This window comes from Glycine soja, chromosome 18, assembly GCF_004193775.1.
Source record: "Glycine soja cultivar W05 chromosome 18, ASM419377v2, whole genome shotgun sequence".
NCBI classification, from domain to species: Eukaryota; Viridiplantae; Streptophyta; class Magnoliopsida; order Fabales; family Fabaceae; genus Glycine; species Glycine soja.
The window spans coordinates 4,965,636-4,988,767 of record NC_041019.1 but is presented as its reverse complement, the minus strand read 5'-3'; the positions used below and the strand labels follow the sequence as shown (position 1 = coordinate 4,988,767).

The window sequence follows — 23,132 nt, the reverse complement described above, 5'->3', positions numbered from 1 at the left end:
CTGTGCTGCATAATATAGGAAAAGAAGAAAAGGTTAGGAAGAGCACAGTAAGTTAGGAATTACTTCTGGCATTTTGGTAGCAATATTTGGTGATTGCATCAGATGATCAGAATTGTGGAGAATTTGAGAGTTTAGTAGGACCGTTACGAGTGATCAAGATTATTATGTCCAAACTCCGAAGTGTTTGACAGAGATACAAACAGTTTAGAGATGGCAGCAAATTTCACCATTTAAAGAAAGCACATATGTTTCCATCTTAGGGTGTGTTTGGAAATTTGTTAGAGTGGCATTCAACGGAAGTTTTATACTTTCCGATACATAAAGGATAAGCAATGTGACTTTGGATCGAGTGGAATGTGGGTTTATTTGGACAAAGCTGATATCCAAAAACACTCTTAATTATTGTAGGACGTTTATTCAAGTCAATCCTTCACTTTACCCGCTTTTTTTCTATGATAACATTGTTTTTCCAAGTTTGGTTTTCCCTAAATAATTTTACACAATTTCCTCGTTGCACGAGTTTAAAAGAGAAAAAAAAAAAACCAACAAATGTATATATGGAAATAAGGGAGAAGAAAATGGAAAATGAATGCCCATATTCTTAGAAACTCTCCTTCTTGGCTTCATCTCCTCACTCGCACGCCCACACTCTCAACTGTCTACATTAGCACCAATGAATATATGTCCTAGATTTTGTACTTTCTTTTATATCCTTACTCAGCATTTGTTGATCAACAATGGAAAAATCAATTGTATAGGATTTCTCACTCCCTGTACTACTTTGGCGTGGTGTTGTACCTATTTATTAATTATTTGTGTGTTCTATCCTCGAAGCAATAACTGTTGAAAAACGTTTGGGAGGCCTAGTTTAGTGTTGGTGAACGAAATATTAGGGCCATAAAGGAAATACGTTGACATCTTAAGGAGCTATTTACTCAATACACTGAGAGCATCATGTAGTCAATTTTATAATTAAATATGCCACTTAAAAAGGATTAAAGAATGAATTTGGTTAGAAGCGATAATAGTAGCAAAATAATCTATCTATTTATATGTAATTCATCTACTCAATTTATATAAAATTCAATCACCATTCAGTTGTTAAAAAAAAGACTTAGATCGAATTATATGAACCATATAATTAAATGAATAGATAACAATTCATCGTCTTTTATTTTTAAATCTAACGGATTACCTAATTAATATTTAATGAATAAAAATCAATACAGTATTTTTTAATATTTAATTTTTTCTTAAATTATTAAAAAAATTACACCCTTTGCACATTAATATGAATGTTCATGGGTAGTTTTGGTGTAATTTCATTAATCGAGGTGAAATTACTTTGGACAATTTGGTTGTGAAGATTGATAATTGTCAAAAATACTTAATTAAGACACGTGGATTTATGTAATTATTTTATCTTTTTCTTATTTAAACTTTGTTTATGTCTTTTTTATGTAAATTGTTAATTTGTAATTTGTTCTCTTTTAACTTGTCATTTTTCTAGATCACATATACTTATTGATGAATTAATTTGTAGAAATTTGAAATGGATTGAATTGCATTATTGGAACAAGGTTTAGTGAAAATTACGGCTCAAATATGTTTAAGTTGGGATTGAAGGACTCAAATTGAAGTTTCTTTTTGGAGAAAAATGAAAAAAATATTGCAGATGAAAAATAATCTTTAGCCAAATAGGTTTTGACTTAAGTTGAATTTATACAGAAGTGCAAAACTGCAAAGTTGTAGTGTCTGTTTAAGCCTGAAACTTTTGACTTAAGCAGACCCTCACTTAAGTACAAATTTTTTGGATTGTATAAATAGATTTTCACACTCTTTTTTTTTGGGGACGTTCATTATTATGTAAAAACAACTTATTTACTAAAGTTTTTTCTCTCCAACTTTCTCCTCTCATTATTCTTCCATATTTCTTGCTTTTGGATGCTATTCATGGAGATGGGTAGCCAACCCTTCTATTGTTGGGGTTAGATTGTATCTAAACATTATACTTTCATGTATTTCTTTTGAAGTAGTGTTATATGTTCATCTTGTTCTTCAATGTTAGCTTTTTACTTCTATGCTTCATGCTTGTTATGGATTGGTCACTCATAGCTTGAGTGTAATATGGCTATTGGAAAATACTTTTTTATGTTGAATTGTGGTAAAATATCCATTAAACCTCGGAGCTATGAATAAGATGAGGGTTAATGGTTATCTTTGGGTCATTGAGCTTAAATCAAACTTCTTTGTTAAATGTGCAAATGATTAATGTTTAATGGAGAAACTTAAGTCTTTTCACATAAGGAATTATGGATTAGAGTACAGTTTTTGAACAATGATTGATATTAACATTAGATTACAAGTTGAGTATCATGTTTTAGTATAAAGAGAGTTTGGTTTGATGAAATGTAACCTCGACAATCTTCGTTATTTGAATTTCATATCATTTTATTGTGTATTTATTGAAAATCCCAAAAATATCGTAATTTGTAGCTTTGTTTTGCTTTATCTTTATTATTGAATGCTATATTCAAATTATCATTTTTTATTTGTTAGTTTAGATAGTAAAAACTTGTGATATTTGTTAAGTTTTGTGCAAGTCTCCGTGGGAATGATAACTCTTATTTATTGAATACTACTTGACGACTTGGTATGTTTGTCAATGAGTCAATAAAGATACTTTGACTGAGACCAAGTTAAAGATATTCTAGTCGAGGCAGAAGCAAAGATACTTTACTTGAAGTCAAGTTGAAGATATTTTGACTGAGATCATGTGAAAGACATGCTAGTCAAGGATAAGCACGCAAAAGATGCACTAGCTAAGCCTGGGTCAAAGATACTTTGGATGAGCTCGAGCAAAAAATGTGTTGGCTAATCTCGGGTCGAAGATGTTCTGGCTAAGGTTGAGACTATGATGCTTTGTTCGAGTTGATCCTTAGATGCTCTAGCTGAGGTTGAGGTGAAGATGATTTAGTTGATGCGAAGATGAAATTACTCTGGTTGAAGCCAAGTTGAAAATACTCTGACTAGGGGCAAGTTGAACACACTTTAACTAAGGCTAATGCGAAATTACTCTAGACAGGATTGAGATGAAAATATTATGGCTGAGTCAAAGATACCTTGGTCGAGGTTGAGTTGTAGATACTTTGGCTGAGGCCTAGCAAAACATGCTTTACTCGAGGTCGAGTCAAAGATACTCTGATTGAGGTTGAGGTGAATATGTTTTGACTAAGGTTAAGGTTAAATTATTCTAGGTGAAACCAAGTTGAAAATACTTTGACCGAGACTGAGTTAAAGATACTCTGACCAAAGATGAGTTATGAAGTTATTCAAACTAACGTTGAGTTAAAGATATTCTAATGCCCGAAGCTAGGTTGAGACTACTCGAATAGAGAATGAGTTGAAAATATATTTGTGAACATATATTGAGAAAAATATTTTTGAAATAGTCATAATTTTTTTTAATTTTTAAAATAATTTTATGGATAGATTAATATTCATCCATAAAAAGTTATCTATAGATAATTTGGATAAAATCGCCAATAAATTAAAAAAAAGTATTCATGTATATATTAATGAATTATTTTTAATCTATCCACCATAATCCAAATTAAAATTTATCCAACTTATATATTTATCACCCTTACGCATCCATGACTAAAGTTTCCCTTCAAACCACCAAGATATTATGCCGAGAAACTGCTATATTCCACCAAGTAAAACAATTTTTTTCTTACTGATTTAATTGGACTAACGTACATATCATGATATGATCAATTAAACTCCAAACTAACTCAAACTGGCATCCATGTATGTTTGTGTTTTCTCTTTTTTGATCTTTTAAAATTTAAGGAATAAGGGACTCAGCGGACAGCTGATACCATCAATATATCGACAGCAGTTATGACTCATAATAGATAAGGGATACATCCATGAAGAAATGAAACATTTTATTTTTACAAATTGAATGTTCAATTATTTGATTTATGTGACTAGAGATTATTGATAGAAGAACATGATAAGGATATCAGCATCATTCCCATTCATGTCCTGCTTTTCTAAGTGAGGTTTTCGTTACTTTTTTATTTGCTGAACTAGTGGTGAAGGGATTTTATTTATTTATTTTATATGACGACAACAATAGAGTTTGAGCTTATTAAAATTGCATGTAAATTATTCAAACTTTCTGGTCACTGAAACAACTCTATTAAATTTGTGTAGTGTAAAGTATGATCTTTACCAGACAAAGCTGTTACAATATGTAATATTTATTGACTATTTACGGATCAATTTATTTTTTCGTGACGTGAGCCATAGCCATATTGTGATGTTTCATGCTTTAGTGCTTTTGTCGTGGTTGAAAATTTAACCCCCATTACAATAGGAACCATGATTAGTTTCGCACATTATTCGATTCAAGTGGAAAGCTTTCCCTTGAAGTGATTTCGTTATATATAGCATTAGGCCGGATAAGTTTGAAACAATTCCCAGCACACCTCCCTACGCGTTCACACACATACAGATAGAACCTATTATAGCTGAGAGAAATTAGGTAGCCATTTAGTTTTTTCTTCTTCTTTTTTTTATATGTAAAAATTGAAAATAATGTTAACATATTTATAATAACTTATACATGTTGTTCAACCAATCGAGCTAGATTCTTTGGACAAGGAGTCATTTAGTTTGAAATTAACAAAAAAAGTTAAACATATGTTTCATTCTCATATATATGAAAATATTTAAAATTAATATTTAAAATTTATCATTGTAAAATTGCAGTACATTTTTTCGTCCTAACAAAATTAAAATGAGTTGTTTTTTTAGCTTGGAGTAAGGTTCAAACATTCAAACCCACCTGAATAGCTTTTTTTACATTGGTTATATGTATAATTGATTTAAAAAATATCATATTTTACATCTACATGTATAACCTATGTAAAAAATATCATATTTACATCGATTATATGTATAACAATATAACAAGTCATCATCAAAGGTTTGAATTTATCCGAACTTACATCCGAACCAAAAAATGATACATTTCAATTTTGTGAGAATGAAAAACAAATTAAAAATTTTGCAGGGATGAATTTTGAATATTTTTATATTTTTGAGGATGAAAAATATACCTAAAAATATTTTGTTTTTGTTTTTTGCTTTTATTTTCTTTAAACAGATGATATAATAAAAATGAAAATAAAAAACAATAAAAGATTGATTTCATTATTTTTATACAAAGTTTTGAAAATAGAAAATTAAGTGAACAAACAATAACAAAATATTTTCTTAAACTAAACTGTCTCTTATTAATTTTGATTATACAATCCTAATATAATTGGTTTAGATATGTTTTTAATCATAGTAATTAAGTTTGTGTTTTTTAACGATGGTCTTTGTAGGTTTTTTTTTGTTTATTTTTAATCTCCGTAAATTTATGTTTTTTTAGTTTTAGTTCCTCTAAAATATTTTGTTCATTTTTTATTTCTATAAATTTACATATTTTTAATGGATTATAATATTTTTTTAGTCCTCATAAATGGATGCTTACAAGTTACAAGGATCAAAATGGAGAAAATTACACTTATATCAGTTATATAGACTAGAAATAAACAAAATAAAAATTATAAGGACTAAAATTAAGAAAAATACAAATTTACATGAATTAAAAATAAAAAAATTACAAAAAATATAATTAAAAAATATAAAATTACATGAACCAAAAATATATTTAAGTGTATATAATTTGATAATCTAAATATTATTATATGGTTAAGATTAGCTCTTCCTCTTCTGATACGATATCTGTCAATATGGTCCACGCACATACATTTCACACATACATATGAGTTTGATCAATAAGCATTTTAAAAAACCTTAACTTGACTTGGATCTTAAGCAAGCCAACTTAGGCCCCAAACCACTAAATTTTAACAGAGACTAATAGCATATTCTCAGTTTACTATTTGGCAGAGGATATCTTTGTACACGTGAACTTGCCCTATATGGATATCATGTGTGAATATTCTCACATTTGTGTGCCATGTAACAACGTAAGAACTTAATCTATTTAATTAATCACATAAACCTTTTACAAAACCTTAATCTGACTTATACTTAGAGAGCCAAGTCAGACCAAATGGACTATTCCTGGCTGGATCAAGCACATGGAGAATTGGGACGGGTAATTTGTAGCAAGAACGTGTTCTTTATTAATGTCATGTGTGAATTTGACATTAATAGTACGTGTGTGCCATATGATCTTAACGTGAGTACTCTTACATGCTCGTTGGAATAAAAGTTATAATCGTCATTTTTGTTTAATTATCTTTCTCCTGAGAGAAAAATTTATTTGTTAAGAAATTTGATTGTTGAGGACAATTTTATTTGTTGCAAATCATATAATTTTGTTGTTGCAATCACTAAACATGATAAGTCCTTCTTCCACTAAGATACTTAATAATTTTGAACACGTACAGTAACTTGTATCTCCAGGTTTCAAATAACTATTAATGGTAAATCAGACGAAGAAATGCTTTATCATTCTTCTGTTCAGGTGCTTATGGAAAACTACACGTAACAAATCAGTACCGTCCTGATAAAGGCAAAATTACAAATTAAAGTTCATTCGTCGTTTTTGGTTATGTCAAATCAAATTTACAAGGAATTTGTAGCTTGAAGAGTAAAATTAGGTTTGATATTTGAGATTAATTCTTATACTTACGTACGTTGATGGACAGTATAAGATAAAGTCCTTGATTCAATCAATATAATTAAGTTATATAAAATATATGGTGTTATTCGAGTTACTTCAGATTGATATGTGATTAACAATGATTCTAAATTTCAAAGTAGGTCCATGCTGTGGATGGCTCAACAGCGACTTTTTGATGCCCAATTCAGTGTCACGGATCACGTCATAACGACGAAACACAACCGTACCTCGGTGTATAAATTCTCTCGGTTTTCAAATTTTATGTGGATGGTTCAACATGCGAAAGTAAAAACTAAATTTAATTTCTTCAAGAATATGAATTCGATTTTTTCTACCAATGTGAAGTCTTCATTAATAAAAATTCTATAATTATTCATTAAATAATCTTGAGGTTTGTCTTAAAAGTTTTGCATTTATTTATCTTAATATATTAATAAGAATTAATATAAAAAAGACGAACACAATATTTATTATAATTAACAAATATATGATCACTAGGGAAATAATTTCCCTTCAAAACGGTCCAAGTATGAAATGTTGAGAATATGCTTGATATTTTAGTTCATTTTTTTAAGAATTTTTTATCTGCATCAAATTTTTATGATATTATTTAAATTAAAAATATTGTGAATTTTTTTAGATAAAGATAGTGATTTTATTATATTTTTTAGATTCAGGATATAGGAATTTAATTTTAAGAGTAAGATAATATTTGATTTTTGTTACACTTTTATTCTAAATATAGAGCTCATGAATAAAATAGTGACATCTTTTTTTTTTTGGAGGGGGCGAGGGGGTTGGGAGGCAAAAAAATACAAAATTTATAATTATGAAATATATAATCAATAGGGAAACAATTATCCTTTAAATCAGTTCAAGTCCAAAATGTTATGAATATGTATGATATATATCTTAGGAAAGGATAATTTAGTTTACTTTTAATAATTTGTTATTTATTTTACATTTTTAGAATATTATTTAGATTTGAAATATTATGAATTTATTCAGATAAAAATAAAGATTTAATCCTATTTTTTAGATTTATGAGATTAAGAAAATAATTTTAAGATTAAGATGATATTTAATTTGAATTTTGTTACACTTTTACTCTATAAATAGAGACCATGAATAAAATATTGATGTACATAATATATTTCTTTCTCTTATAAATATATCTCTACATATATCACCAATAAAAAAATTTATCATGTAATATATAATTTTTTTATCCTTAAACATAATAAATAATATAAAAAATTTATAATAACTAATATATCATAATCACATCATGGTTTATATAATAAGGAAGCTAGGGACTCACCTGAGATAAAATTGGTGGGAAGTGTTCAAAATGATGCGCACTTCACCGACAGCCAGAAGTTCAGGACATCGTGCGTGTTTCACCACTTCACATAATTTAGTTTCCGTTTATGTCCTCAAGGCCAAACGAGTCTATGTTATGTTCAGATTTAGCTTCAAAATCTTAACTACCCATAACTGCATTCATGACACACAATATTTTCTAGTATCGGTGGTATTCCATGATACAAAACCCCTGTCTTTTTCTTTAATAGGTGAGAATTGAAGAGTCTACTCAATGCTTGAGTTATATCCCCATATACAGAACCCAACGTTATTCCACAGATTAAGTCCTGTGGCATTATATTCATTGACTTTAGCTTTTACTCCACTTTTTCTCGACTTATAAACCTTCACACATCCCATATCATCTTATTAGCTTAGTGAGAAGGGTATAGTTCAAGTTTTCTTTTTCTTTCTAAAACTTCTTATTTACCATGCCTTCTACTACTCTTCAATGGCTAAGCCTTGTTGGCATCATTTGGCTCCAAGCCATAATTGGCACAAACACTAATTTCCCTACTTACTCTTCTCAACTGAAGCAACTTCTATCTATTTCCCAAGTTCAACTCAATAACCTTGCTTTTGCCTCTGATGCAGGCAAGCTTTTTGGCTGGTTTTCTGGCCTTGCTTCTATATACCTCCCCCTTTGGTTAGTCCTCTTGATTGGTTCAACTCTTGGGTTAGTTGGTTATGGTGTGCAATATCTCTACATAACCAACCAAATCTCCTCTTTGTCCTATTGGCATGTGTTCTTGCTAACTTTTCTTGCTGGCAATAGCATTTGTTGGATAAACACAGTGTGCTATGTTGTCACCATAAGGAACTTCTTTTCTGATCGCGAAGTTGCCGTGGGAATGACAACTAGCTACCAAGGACTAAGTGCAAAGATTTATGCCAACATTGTTGATGCTGTTTCTCCTCACAAGAAGGCTAGTGCCTTTATCTTCCTTAACTCTCTCTTACCTGTGATAGTTGGTTTAATAGCAGCTCCTCTAGTCAGAGAAATTGATGAAGAAGTCACAAGTCCTAAGCACACGCGTGTTGGTTTTGGTGTGATGTTTGTTATTACCATTTCAACTGGAATATATGCTGTGTTGAGCAGCTTGCAGTTTGTCACAAGCAAAGTATCCTCACTAGGCACCTTGGTTGGTATTCTAGTGACCCTTCTCTTGCCTCTACTAGTCCCTCTTTCAGTGAAGATCAAGGAGCTTCAGGAAAACACAGAAAAAGTGAGAATCTACCATTTTACTATGGAGGAGAATACTACTAGTGAAGAGAGGGTGGAGAATGAGGTGAAAGAGGGTGAAGTTCAAGAAGAGGTTGGTATTATAGAAGAAGTTGGAGTGAAGTTGATGCTGAGAAGAATAAATTTCTGGTTATATTTCTTTGTCTATTTTTTTGGTGCAACAGTTGGTTTAGTATATCTTAATAACTTGGGACAAATAGCTGAATCCAGGGGTTGCTCTAATATTTCATCTTTGGTGTCTTTGTCATCATCGTTTGGGTTCTTTGGCCGTCTCATGCCATCTCTTATGTACTACTTCTACAGGTAAATGTTCCCTTCATAGCTAACCTCCACCATCTAACACCAACCTGAACAAGTGCATTTACACCTCTCATTTAATGCATATAATGACTATAGATGCGTTAGTTGATGTACAATGATAAATATGAACTATGAAGATGAACAATAAAATTAAAAGCACCGCTCATCTTTTTAATTAGTTTTCTTTTAATAGAAACATTGAGCTTAAAAATATAACATCTCATGCAAAATTTTCAAATTCTTCACTGTAAGACCAACCTTAGTGAATACAGTATCACACTATCACTTAGTGGCGGATCCACACATAAGAGAGGGGTACACATGCACTACTCATTTTTTAAAAGTTAAATATAAATATTTTTACCGTGTATATTTTGTCCATCCTATTTTTTTATATCTGAACCCCTAATACTTATTCATTTTTATTTTTTAATTAGATTATCTCCTGACTTAGGATCCTAGTTCCGACACTATTGTTACTTCTCTTTATTAACATGACGTCTAATAATAACTTTTTATGTTTTAAGGGGAAAATGTAGAATTTCAAGACCTGCTTCTATGTTGGCAGCGATGGTTCCAATGTCAGGTGCATTTTTCTTACTTCTCAACAAAACAGACATTGTCCTCTACACCAGCACTGCAGTGATTGGAGTGTGTACTGGAGCAATCACTTCCATTGCTGTTTCCACAACTACTGAGCTATTTGGTACTAATCATTTCTCAGTGAATCATAATGTGGTGGTGGCCAACATTCCTATTGGATCCCTTATATTTGGCTACTCAGCTGCACTTATTTACCGTAAGGAAGGGCATGAACATGATGAGCATGTGAAATGCATGGGCATGGAATGCTACAGAAACACTTTTATCATGTGGGGTTCCTTTTGTTTCCTTGGAACTCTTTTGGCTTTGATTCTACATGCTAGGACTCGCAAGTTTTTCTCACAAAAACAATAGGGTACACATTTTACTTTAACAGGAGTATTGTTTCTTTTTTAGCATACACTGGAGATGTGGCTTGTAAATCTCCTCTAAATTTTACACCAGTACGTAATATATATAGTAGATAAATATAAATATACATCTATTTTGTTTTTTATCCCATATTTTTTATTTCTTTCTTTATCATTACATTTATTATTTTTTTTCTCTTTTTCTTTTCTATTTTGTTTCCCCACTGCCCTTTACCTTTTGGTGTATATTTTTCTTATCTTAATTTGTTAGTTTTATTAAAAATAATTGGTAGGAAAAATTGTAATTAACCTCCGGCCTTTAGACCCCCTACTCCCCTCTCTTAAATTAATCCCATTCTCAATCACTAGGTAAACTTTATATTTTCAACTTTTTGTTTGTTGAACATTATACTGGATTTAAATCCAGCCTCTTATGAAATTGGCTTACAATAATTACCATACGGATTAAGAACTCCTATTATATCTCCACCTTTAGGTGTACGTTAATTGGTGATCTTTCAAAATATTATCTTTAAAAAAGTAATATATATAATTCTAAATAATATGATACAATAATAATAGGAAAAAATAAATAAAAATGAAATAATAAGAAAAGGAGAACTATATTATAATAATAAGTTTAAATTTAACGCATGCAATAGAAATATTTTTGGTTCACTAAAATGATTTCAAAATATTTTTACAAGTTTCTATCTCCTTTACGTACGTGACTAAGGTTGATTTTAGACTTTTGACACACTTAAGTTTTTTTCTCACAAACTCAACAAACATTACCAATTGAACCGTACTAATTACATATAGAGCGATAAAAAAGAGTGATACATTAGTACGAGTGTTATTGACATAGTCAATGAATTTATTCAGAACTCTAGCATAAATTATGGGTTAGAAAGTGCAGTCATAGATCCATTGTAGGGACGAAGACCACAAGTCCACAATGTCCAACAGCTTGCTGCACTTTAAATAAATGAGCTAGCTGTTTTCAGTCTATTAATTGGTCCCTCTTTCGTTGAAAAAGTATGAAAATTAAACGTCCCATGAATTTGTTTTCTTAATTATTTAAATTAAAGGACAAATTAAACTTACAGTTAACCAAAATAAAAGTTATAAAACTCTAGTTTTGATTAAAAAAAATATTAAAGTATATTTACTATTAAATTGAAACGTATTTCTTTTCTGGACACTTCAAAAAGTAATATCAATTCTACTTGAAGATATAAAACCTCTTTATTCATAGGTTGAGAGAGGAAAATGTCAAATCAGAATATCGATGTCTATAATTAATATACCTGTAAATGGTAAATATCTAACAATATTTATGGGCACACTTGGCTGACAGGCAGATTTCATAGATACAAATAATATATATATATATATATATATATATATATATATATATATATATATTCTAATAAAAGATAATTATGAGATCAATTTATTAGATATAGTTAGGTTATATTATTTTATTAGATAAATTTAAAATTTATTAGATAATATTTTATTAAATTTGATTAAATATATTATTTTGATGTGATAATGTAACGTGACATTACATAATTGATTGGATAATACATATGACATATGACTTATTTTTCAAATTACACCGAAATAATGGGGAAAAAAAGCATTATATGATCGGGCAAAGATTATCGAGGCACGTGGATGGGTCTGCATGGCTCAAAAGGGTTGGCAATTTTCTCACATCTCTCGGCTTCCCATTATGTATCAATTTATGTTTTGAGTTTACAACATAAATGAACTAATCTTTCATAGGATCGGTGCCCACATTTTCAATTTTAATAGAAAAAGATGCTTAACAAAATGTTTATTAAAGTTAGACTTACTAGAAAAAAATTATTTTTGAAAATTGTAAAACTTGCTTGTTTATTTTTTAACTAATATTTTAGTGAGAGTCTTACACAAGATAAATATTTATTTTATGTAACTAAAATCTACAATAAATAAATATTTTAAACATATACATTATATTTTAAAGTTATAACAAACAATTTATATTATGATACAAAATTATTTTTAATTACTGATAATTTGTTTTTAAACATATTGAAATCCAATTAACAAATAAAGATCAAAAGGATGAATTGAAAGAGATAAGGTGTTAAAAATACCATTAAAACATTCTTGTTAAAGAATTTTTTTTAAAATTGCTTTTGTCGAATAATAACTATAAAAATGTTCCTATTCGAGATCATCAATCATATTATTAGCTCGAGTAAAATATGTTTTTTGGTTCCTGCAAATCGAATTTAATTGTTATACGATAAAAATATGTGTATTTAATCTTTAATTTGACACTGACGACAGGGATCAAATACGGACTGAATTCATTTATTTTTTAAAGTATAAGAATCAAATTCATCAATTTCAAATTAGAAACCAAGTTTTAATTTACATCAATTACAAAGAATAAAATAACATATTTTATCCCTTAACATCTATCCGGACCATTTAACACTAATACATATGTAGGCATGGACTGTTTTCTTTTTTCCTTCACCGAATTAATTTACTCTTTTATTTTCTCTCATTCCCTTTTTTCTCTTTCTGCTCTATATCTCTATATTATTTTAAAAATATTTTAACTATGTTATAAAAAAATAGTATTAATTTATCGTGTAAAAACGTCATCATATATACCACAGATGAGAAACTTGGAAGAAAACGAAGATGGTTGGCACGCACCGCCAACCCGCCATGTGTGGTGGGTTTAAAAGACACAGCACCGTCCAATTACTTTGGATTGCATCATTAATTAACGAACGTAATCTTCACCTTTTTTATTTTAATTATTAGCTAATAAATAAGATAAATTTTGCTTGTGATCAAAGACATATATTCATTTAGTTTTTGCTTTCTTTCTTTTTCAAGCAAATAAGTGTCTCAATTACTTTAATCACCATCTGTATATATAATAAATAATTGTTTAACTATACAAACCTCAAATATATATCTATTTTATTATTAAATATGAAGAATTTAATTAGAATGAATGTCGTGGTAGTGATAGTGTAATTTCTTTTTTTACAATAATTCAATCATAATTTATTATATATAATAATATTATCAACTTTTATAATAATTATATTAAAACTAGTTTCTAAATAATTATATAAATCGAAAAAATATGAAAACCATGGAATGATGGAAGTATGGAATGTAGGATTCAGTGCACTTACCTTTTCAAGTATAATTGATCAGTTTCTAATATTAAAACAATAAAAATAAAATAATACGTGTCTGTGCGTAATGGTTAAGTATTAAACTTGTTTTTATTAATATAGAAAATCAAGTGGTATGTATTATTATATATTATGTTATTAATATAATGTATATAAGCAGGATCGTGTATAAATATTTTGGGACCTAAGGCGAAAATGTTAAAAGAGTCTTTTTTTTATAAGAATTTTAAAGAGATTTAGTATATTATATAAAATATCAATTTTTATATTAATCTTTTAGTTTTTTTAGCTGCAAAATCAATATTATCTATAGGTGGTTGTTCTATAACATTTTTCTCGTTGTCAGTATAATCTATCAGTGATTGTTTTATCACATTTTCACCTATCGAACTTGCTTCTGCATCATTTTTATGAATAATAACAAATTTATCAAGGGCACCACGTTGAGATTCAATTAACTTTTCAACTTTTTATTTTTTCTTTAATTTTTCATAACCAGATTCATACTTTCTATTTGACATTTTCTTTTGTAAATAATCAAAATAAAAAAATTAACTTAATATTAAAGAAATCTAAATAAATTAAACTCTAAAATAAATATAGAAAATGATGATCGATGAACAGAATGATAGAACCTGGAATTGGAAACAGACAGAGATTTTGTTGTTTAGATGTTGTGTCAGATGCAAGGGTGTTACATGATACGTGTTGTATTGCTGCGTACCCAAAATCTTGCCCGTGAAATAAATCGTTCCACCAATCCATCGGGATGAAGATGAAAGGCTCCATACGCGGGACGCCGTGATGTATGCGGTTTATAGGCGTTCAGAATCCAAACGATGTCAAATCCAAAGGTTGAGCCGCGGAGACAAAGTTTGATCAATAGACAATAAGTTTCATTCAAGGGAAGGAGAAGAATAAATTTTTTTTATGAACAGAAGATGAGGAGATAAAAAAACGTGAAGAATGAAGTCTGGAGAGTGAGATACGTTAGGTAGGGAATTGAGATGAGTTAAAGGAAAGTTAATAGAGATTTATTTTTTTGGGATAAATAAAATACTTTAAATGACATTAATTGTGATATTGGTTAATTTTTAAAAAGATGATATTGATTGACTAATTTTTAGGGAAAAGAGAGATTCTAAATTATTTTATTTTGATCAGTTAAAATTTGTTAATAGTTAGTAATAAAAAAAATTTAGGAACTTAAAAATATTTTTTTTTTTGGGGGCATTAGGCTGATGCCTAATTTGTCTACTAATTTGCATGACCCTGTATATAAGCCAATTAAAAATATTCATATTAATAATATTTTTTTATTAAAAAAATATTAATAATGACAATTTTAATACATTTAATATTTATCAATGAATTTAATTGGAATATAAAAAATGTAACACTTTTATCTAAATATAAATTAGCTAAATACACTTTTTTCCCTTGACAGGCATGAATATTAGGCAATGCTTTTTATATTAAAATATATACTTCTCTCCTATCATGAATTCAAGTACATGAGACTTCTCTCCTAAGTCTTCACTTATAATTTTGGTGTATTGTTGGATTTTCCTTTCCGTACTTCTCCAAATCGTAAAAGATATATATGTGAAACGCAGACCAAATTTACTTAACAAGATAATCACACAAGATTCACACAAAAGTAAATTGAAATTATTACCTCATTAACAAATCACAAGGCTAATGCCCAATCCGAACAGAAAAAAAGACTACTCGTACATAGTTATGAAAGCAAAACAAACAAACAAGGATAGAAGATCAAACCACATGCAAGAGAGTGAGTGACTAAAAACACCCAATTCGTTCTCCTCTAAGCCATCTCGATCAAAAAGTTCAAAACCTGAGATTAATGTCTAAAAACTCAAAAAGGTTCAAACCCGCATAATTCATAATACATCAAATCACTTTTGAGACACCTCCAATCTTAACAAAATCCTCACACTAAACACAGAAACACTAAAAACGTAACATGTGCGATATAAAGGTGAAAAAGATATTTAAACATTAAAGGCTAAGTACTAAATGACACACAAAGCAGAAGGTCATAATGACCTAAAATGCAACACATTATAAAATTTGTAACATATCTAGCAACAGTAATATGTAGAAAAACCAACTATGCGTAGGCATAGAGTAGTGAATGGAGAATAACTTGGAAAATAAAAAATATTTTAATTAAATAATATATTTTAAAAACTTTATTTTAGAATCCTTAAAAAAAATATTATTTAACAATATTAAGTTAAACAAATTAAATTGTTTATTTTAATATAAGAAAAGAATACAGTGTGATACTTGCATGTTTTAAAAGAGAGAAGAATATTTTTAATATGTTTGCAACTATTGAAGGCAGTGGCGGAGCTTAAAAAATATATTTGGTGTGGCTAAAATAATTAAAAATACAATATAGAAATTAAATATAACAATTTTATAGTATAATATTTTTTATGGATGATTTTAAATATTTAATAATATTATTTAAATATTTTTTAGTTTATTGGCTTTTATGATATTAAAATAATTTTCTACTTTACTAATAACATTTCTTATTTTTCTTTCTTTTGCAACTTTTATATCTCCTCCCACTATTGAATAAGAAAAATCATCATAAATATTTTTGTAAAAAATTAAATCATTAAGTAAATTAAATCATCATAAATATTTTTTAGTTTACCATATTTTTTTGGGGCTAAATTACAGTAAAGTTTGTAAGAGAATTTTGAAAAAAAAAACATTAAGTATTCTACATAAATAATTCGCAAGATAAATGAGTAGATTTAAGTAATATTGTATATTTTTTAATAATTAAAACAGTTAATGTATAAAAGTATTGTTAAATCAGTTATAATGGTTGATGTCATAAAAACAAAACCTTAAAGTCCATTATTAGCATAAATTTTCTATGATACTAATTTTTTTTTACGAAAGATTACTTACTTAATTTATGTTTTTTTTCATGACTAAAAAATAGTAAATTAATTTTTTATTCTCTTTTAATGACTTAAAATTATTAATAATGGAGGAATAAATGAGTTTGCTTGTAAAATTCTTTATCCTCTTTTAGTAACTTAAAATTATTAATAAATGATAAGAGAATAATTTGGAAGAATATTTTGAATATATTATACAATTTTTTTTATTATTAACTTAAAAATATAAATATTTTTTAATGATTATATATATGCAAAACAAAATTGAAAAGCCCTATTATGTGTACACTAAGCTCTACCACTAATGGGAGGGATATTCCTAATTAATTAAAAAATAAATTTTGAATAAAAAAATTTAAGAATGACATGTGTTGTTTGTAACACCATGATCGGATCATACTAGAATGAGAGAGATTCATAGATTGTGCCGGTATGAGACTGTACAGCTAATGATAACTTAAAGGAATTAATTGGTACTACCTATACCAACAAAATACATATACTTCTCTTTTCGATAGCCCATCACTTACGGATTTTACAGTCAAACATGTTTGACTTAGAGTAATTATGGGAAGGGCGACCTTCTAGTAAGTTTTTTGGAAAGCGGGTGAGTAATGATAAAACATACTGAAAAGTCTTGTGTTGAGTTGTAGGGTTAGTCATTGATCCTGAAAGCAGACATAAGTGATTTTTGATGTCTCAGAAAGGGCTATCTACGAAGGGTTATGATCAACAAGGATGTTGAGTGAAGTGTCACCGATGAAGTGTCGTAGAGTGAGAGTCGACGAGAAATAAAAAATCATGGATATTACAAATGGTATCAGAACAAACCTTTTCTCAGTACGGTGGTGCGGTACAAAGACAAATCAGGCGGAAGCTGGTGGATATGTAACATCTTGATCGAATCATACTGGAATGATATTGATCTAGAGACTATACAAGTGTGAGACTACGCAGCTGAGGATGACTTAAAAGAATTAGTTGATACTACTTATACCAATAAGATCAATCTACTTTTTGGTAATCCATTATTTAAGAACTTCATAATTAAATGTGTTTGACTTAGAGTAGTTATGAGATAGATGACCTTCTAAAAATATTACATTGTTTATTTAAAAAGATTATATCAAAAGATTAAGTCAGTATTAAAAGAACATATTATAATATATAAAGATAGATTTTAGATGATTAATTAATTTTAAAATATAATGATTTTAGACATGTAGAGAAATATCTTTAATATTAAAATAATTTTGAAACACATGATACTTCCTCTGTCTCATTATAATTATTGTGCTAAGTGAAAAAAATTATCTCAAAATGATTGTCATCATAATTTTTTTAATGTAATATTAATTAATTTTTTTCATTTATATGTCTTATAATATTAATAAAGAGCAACAATATATATAAATGAATTAAAAATGATATAAATTTAATTTTGTAAAATTATTATTCTTTTTTATGTATTTATTGATTTTTTTTTTAATTTATGTAAAATAATTTAGGATAACAATCATAATGAGATGGTGAGTAATGCTTAATGACACAAATTCTATTAATTTCCTCAGGTGAATTAAATGTTGGTGAATGGCTGATAATGGTACCATAAGTTTCCATCTAAAAACTCGACCTAACTTGCACGCTAGGTTTGTGAGTGCTGAGTAGCTTGACCATGAGTCTCTTTTTTGTCATTGGCCATGAATATGACTGTGAAATGTTATTGCCGTCTTCCCTTAAAATTCCACAGGATGTGACATATACACGAGGATCTTCAATTAGCGTAGGGCGGCTATTTTAAAAAAAATAAATTAGTAGCATCTTTCACTCACCACCACCAAATTAATTTATTTTTATACCATGGTTTGCTGAATGCATGTTACACACAATCAATAATATGCAGAAAGGTAACTACTGCAGTTTTCTTTTCCCCCACCTGTTAAAACAAATACTAGGCTTTTATTGTACGAGACGAGAAGCAATATTGTCTATACAGCCTTAAATGCTTTAATTAGACGCCGAAAAATAAACATTTCTCTTAGCAGCTAACATCAATTTATTTAATATGATAAGACACTAAGATGGAATAGTATTAGTTACATATTATATATAGAGAGAGATATAGATAGATAAAAGATTCTTAATGCCAACATATCTATTTTTCACTTGGAATGCGTTAGTATTGTACACCATAATTTTTAGTCAAAAAAACCATTCTAACTCTTTTTTTAATTCCTTGATTTAAGGACATAATCTATACTAATAACATTGAAAATACTCTATTCTTGTGTCTTCCATTAGTTTTTAAACTTCCAATTCAGATATTCTCTTTTTAAACTTCCATTAGTTAGTTACTTATTTTTACTTATATTTTCTTTAACTTCTAAATCTTTTTTTCTTCTTTTATTTCATTTTTATTTGAGATATAGAGAGAGGCAGGAGTGTCTCCCTTCCCCTAATAATAATAGTTATTATTATTTTAGAAAGAAATCAAAAATTCATTTCTTTATCTTTCGGTTAGGCTTCATTTCTGTCTTGTCTCCCATTTTTCACCAATCACACCCAACAATTTTAGATTTTTTTTTTCTCAGGCATCCATCTTCTCACCTCCGACCGAAGCCTAAGTGGTCTGCCAAACGAAACAACATTAGCTTCAATGAGAACAAAAGTATTTAATTCTGATAAGAAAGTTATTATTAAATCTGAGAAAAAAATAGTGAGAGAGCATGCACGGGGTCTACACTGGCGTGTAGTACTGTTGCTGTTGATAGCAACCAATCATGGACACGCGAGCAGTGACTAAGAAGGGACGCAAGAAATTGAACCCGCGGTGCTGATGCTGTGATAACATCCAATCATGGTTGTTTAGTGCATGGGTTTGCCGATGTTGGGTTGATTGGTCGGTGGTGATTGCTTTTGGCTCAATTGTTTTGTGGGGATTTGCCTATGATCAGGCATTTGCCACCGCCACCACCACCAAGGTGATGGTGACGTCATGGTGATTATGATATGATCTTGACTTAATTAAATTAAATTTTTAATATATTTGATTTTTTATTTGGTAAATATTGTGAAAATTTTATGATTAGATGAAGTTTTAATTTAAATTTAAAATATTTTAATTTTGATGTTTCATTTTAATTTAACATTGAGATTAATTATTCTCATTCTCACATAAGATAATTATTCTCATATGATACATGCTTTTTACATAAATTACATTATTAATGAGGTGGATTTTTTAATGGGTCAAGCCCATATAATAAAAAAAGGGACATTGAAATTCAAGAAGGGGATTGAGATTAATTGGTTCCTCCAAAATTGTTTTTGATCCCTTTCATCAATGCACAAATACTAAAATATCATTTGTCTCTTTTTCTCTAATATTGACACTCACTATTTCCCACTTACAATGTCACACTTGTGTGTTGCAATTTCTGTAATACAATAGAATCACAATTTTGTTGTGCTATAGAAATTACAACACAATGGAATTGTGATTCTATTCAATTGCAAATTATGCAATTAATACCTAAGTTATTTTTATTTATCAAATAATGAAAAAAATTTATAACAGAAATATGATTCAATTTATACTGTGCAACGAAATCATGTTTTCGTTATATATTCAATGTTAACCCTCACTTGCACTATGGAATCATGATTTCGTTGTGTATGTTTTTCATAAAATCAGCTACACAATAAAAATACAATTTCATTCCACTAATTCGGGGTGCAAAAAAAAAAAGTACAACTTAATCAAATTCCATTGTACAATCCCGATTGTTGCATAATATTTTTTGTACTCCATTAGTACCATGAATGTGTATTTCCATTGTGCATTGTGGGAAATGATGTTTTTAAAATTTTTGAAAGATAATAGGGGCCAATAGCAATCCCCATTCAACAACATCTTTAAGTCTTAATGGACCAAAACCATTCAATAAGTTCAGGGAGGAGATCATGAAGAACGAAAGTCTGGGTTTGACCAGGTAGATTTGCTTCAAGGACATTATATTGAGTAATTCTATTTATATCATTTTTTTTTCTCTTTTCACACCCTTCTACTTTTTTTTATATATGTAAAAAATAAACAAAAAACGTGTGAAAGAAAAAAAAAACAAAAAGAGGTGAGAGTAAAATAATTTTAGAAACTAATTTCATTGTTGAATTCTTTGAAGCCTACCTAGCTCAAGATGTTTTTTTTTCTAATATATAAATCGCATGTATATTTTACTAAAAGTGATTTTACTCGAGCTAAATAAATAAGACTATTTTAAGCTATAAATTTATTCTTCTAAATATTTGATGTAATTACATTCTCAGACCACAAAGCGCTTGTAAAACGGCATTGTTAGGAGTTATAGAGGGAGAGGGAGAAAAGGTAGTTAATTGACATAAATTGTTTTTAATTTATATAAAGATTTAAAGGGATGAAAGATTTTTTTTTTATTTGCTGCATCAGGCACTTAATACATATGTCCTCCTGTGTTTTGTTTAAAAAATTGTTTCACCAAGATAAGAAATTGATTTTTATATGAAATATTTAAACTACTATTCATTTTTTTTAAAGAAATATCAAATTAATGTCCGTAAAAATTATTTTAAATGCTATAGAAAATAATTAAACTCTATACATAGTAGTGTTTAATTTCAGTAGTTCCAATATTCCATTACTGCTTAGTTTGCTCTTATATCTATTTTATAACTAATAATTAAAAAAAAAGTTGATTACATAAGCTCAATTTCGATTGATATAAAAAGGGACTCACAAGAATTGGCCACCATATACAAGAAAAGTTATATTAATGATGAAACAGTATAAACAAAAAATATATTACCAATAATTCTTTCCAAAAAAGAGAAAATATATATTACCAATTAATATTATAAAACTTATATAGTTTTGTAACTTTATTCGCAAAGCTAATTCCTTTCAATGCTGGTTACTGAATCAAGATCAGAAAAACACAGAAATATATGAATCTGAGTGCACAGAATTGATCAGATGCTAAGCAATGCCCGTGACAAGTGCTACAGCAGCTAATTGAAACCCTCTTGCATGCATCGTTATAAGGTACCGTGTTTATATATTTAGAGAAATAAAATTATATGGGTGTAATTTTAATAATTATTATATTATTTTTATAAATTAATATAAAATGTGATTTTTATTGATTAAATTATTAAATTATATTGATATATTATTAAGATAATTTTTGTTAAAATTAAACAATTAAAAATAATTAAATCATCGATATTATAATATATTTTAAAATATTTGTATTACATTAATTTTAATTTATATGAATGAGATAATAAATTATTTTAAATTAATATAAAATTTTACAATATATAATTTATAAGAAAAAAAATTTCAATCTAACGATAAATTTTAAAAAATATTATTTAATTAAAAATTATAAAATTATATAATAATTATTAAAATTATAATTATATAATTTAATCTCTCCTCATGTGTATATATATATATATATAATATAAGAAGGTGTTTATCCATGGCATTATATTCGGCATATATTTTTTTTTTTTATGAATGTAGAAGTGATCGAATATATAAGAGACTGTTAATAACATATAAAAATAAACGATCTTGCTTTCAATAATACTCGCTTGCTAGCTATAAAACAAAGAATTAATATTTGAATTGCATGCGCATGAAACTTGAAATTCGAATTTCGAAGAAAGAGCTATGGAATATATTGTTCACGGGCCATGATCAAACAAACATGCAAGAGTATCTGATTTGTGTAATCAGCGTATGGTGAGTCCAGGTGTATTGTTCACAAAACAGTGAATGGACTAATAATTAATTAATTAAAAACCGACAAAGCTTAATTTGCTCACTTCACAGTTTCAGCAACTTAAAATTAAAAACTTACATAAAAAGCATAGAGATTAATTTTCTAGATGTGACTATCAAAAAATAAATAAATTGCTAACTGTTTGTAACTTTGACAAGTTTTCTGAATCGTATATTAAACCCTATTCCTATATATTAAATTTTATCACCTTTAATAATTTACTTTCTTTCTTAATAAATCACGTTTGTTTTTTAGGTATTTCACTCAGTTCATTTTTCATCACCTTTAATAATTTACTTTCTTTCTTAATAAATCAATTGATTCCTGCAATTATATCCATATATACTTCATAGTAAAAATCTTTGAATCGTTTTCCTAACTTCCATGCATATCCACTCATCATTCCCTTCTATCTAGATAGATTAAGCAAGCTTAGATAGATGAAGTAAGTTAGCAAGCATTATTTCTTTCCCCTACACAAATAAAGGCCAACACCATACCCATGTCCACCACCACACACCAAGATTCTATTCCAATCGCCCAATAATTACTTCCTAGCTAA

At 28.3% G+C, this 23,132-nt stretch overlaps 1 protein-coding gene across 1 annotated transcript; it reads left to right on the top strand.

The window, feature by feature from the left end:
* Positions 1–8,216: 8,216 nt before the first annotated feature.
* Positions 8,217–10,720, top strand: LOC114396004 (protein NUCLEAR FUSION DEFECTIVE 4-like). Its single transcript, XM_028357896.1, has 2 exons — positions 8,217–9,626; positions 10,151–10,720. Exons 1-2 carry the CDS (start codon positions 8,512–8,514, stop codon positions 10,578–10,580), a joined length of 1,545 nt encoding a protein of 514 aa, XP_028213697.1. The 5' UTR covers positions 8,217–8,511; the 3' UTR covers positions 10,581–10,720.
* The last annotated feature ends 12,412 nt before the right edge of the window (positions 10,721–23,132 follow it).

Excerpts from the sequence above, each read along its gene's own strand:
- LOC114396004 (XM_028357896.1), top strand. The coding sequence starts at position 8,512 with ATGCCTTCTACTACTCTTCAATGGCTAAGCCTTGTTGGCATCATTTGG. Across the intron at positions 9,627-10,150 it reads CTTATGTACTACTTCTACAG|GGGAAAATGTAGAATTTCAA; the intron begins GTAAATGTTCCC and ends TTATGTTTTAAG.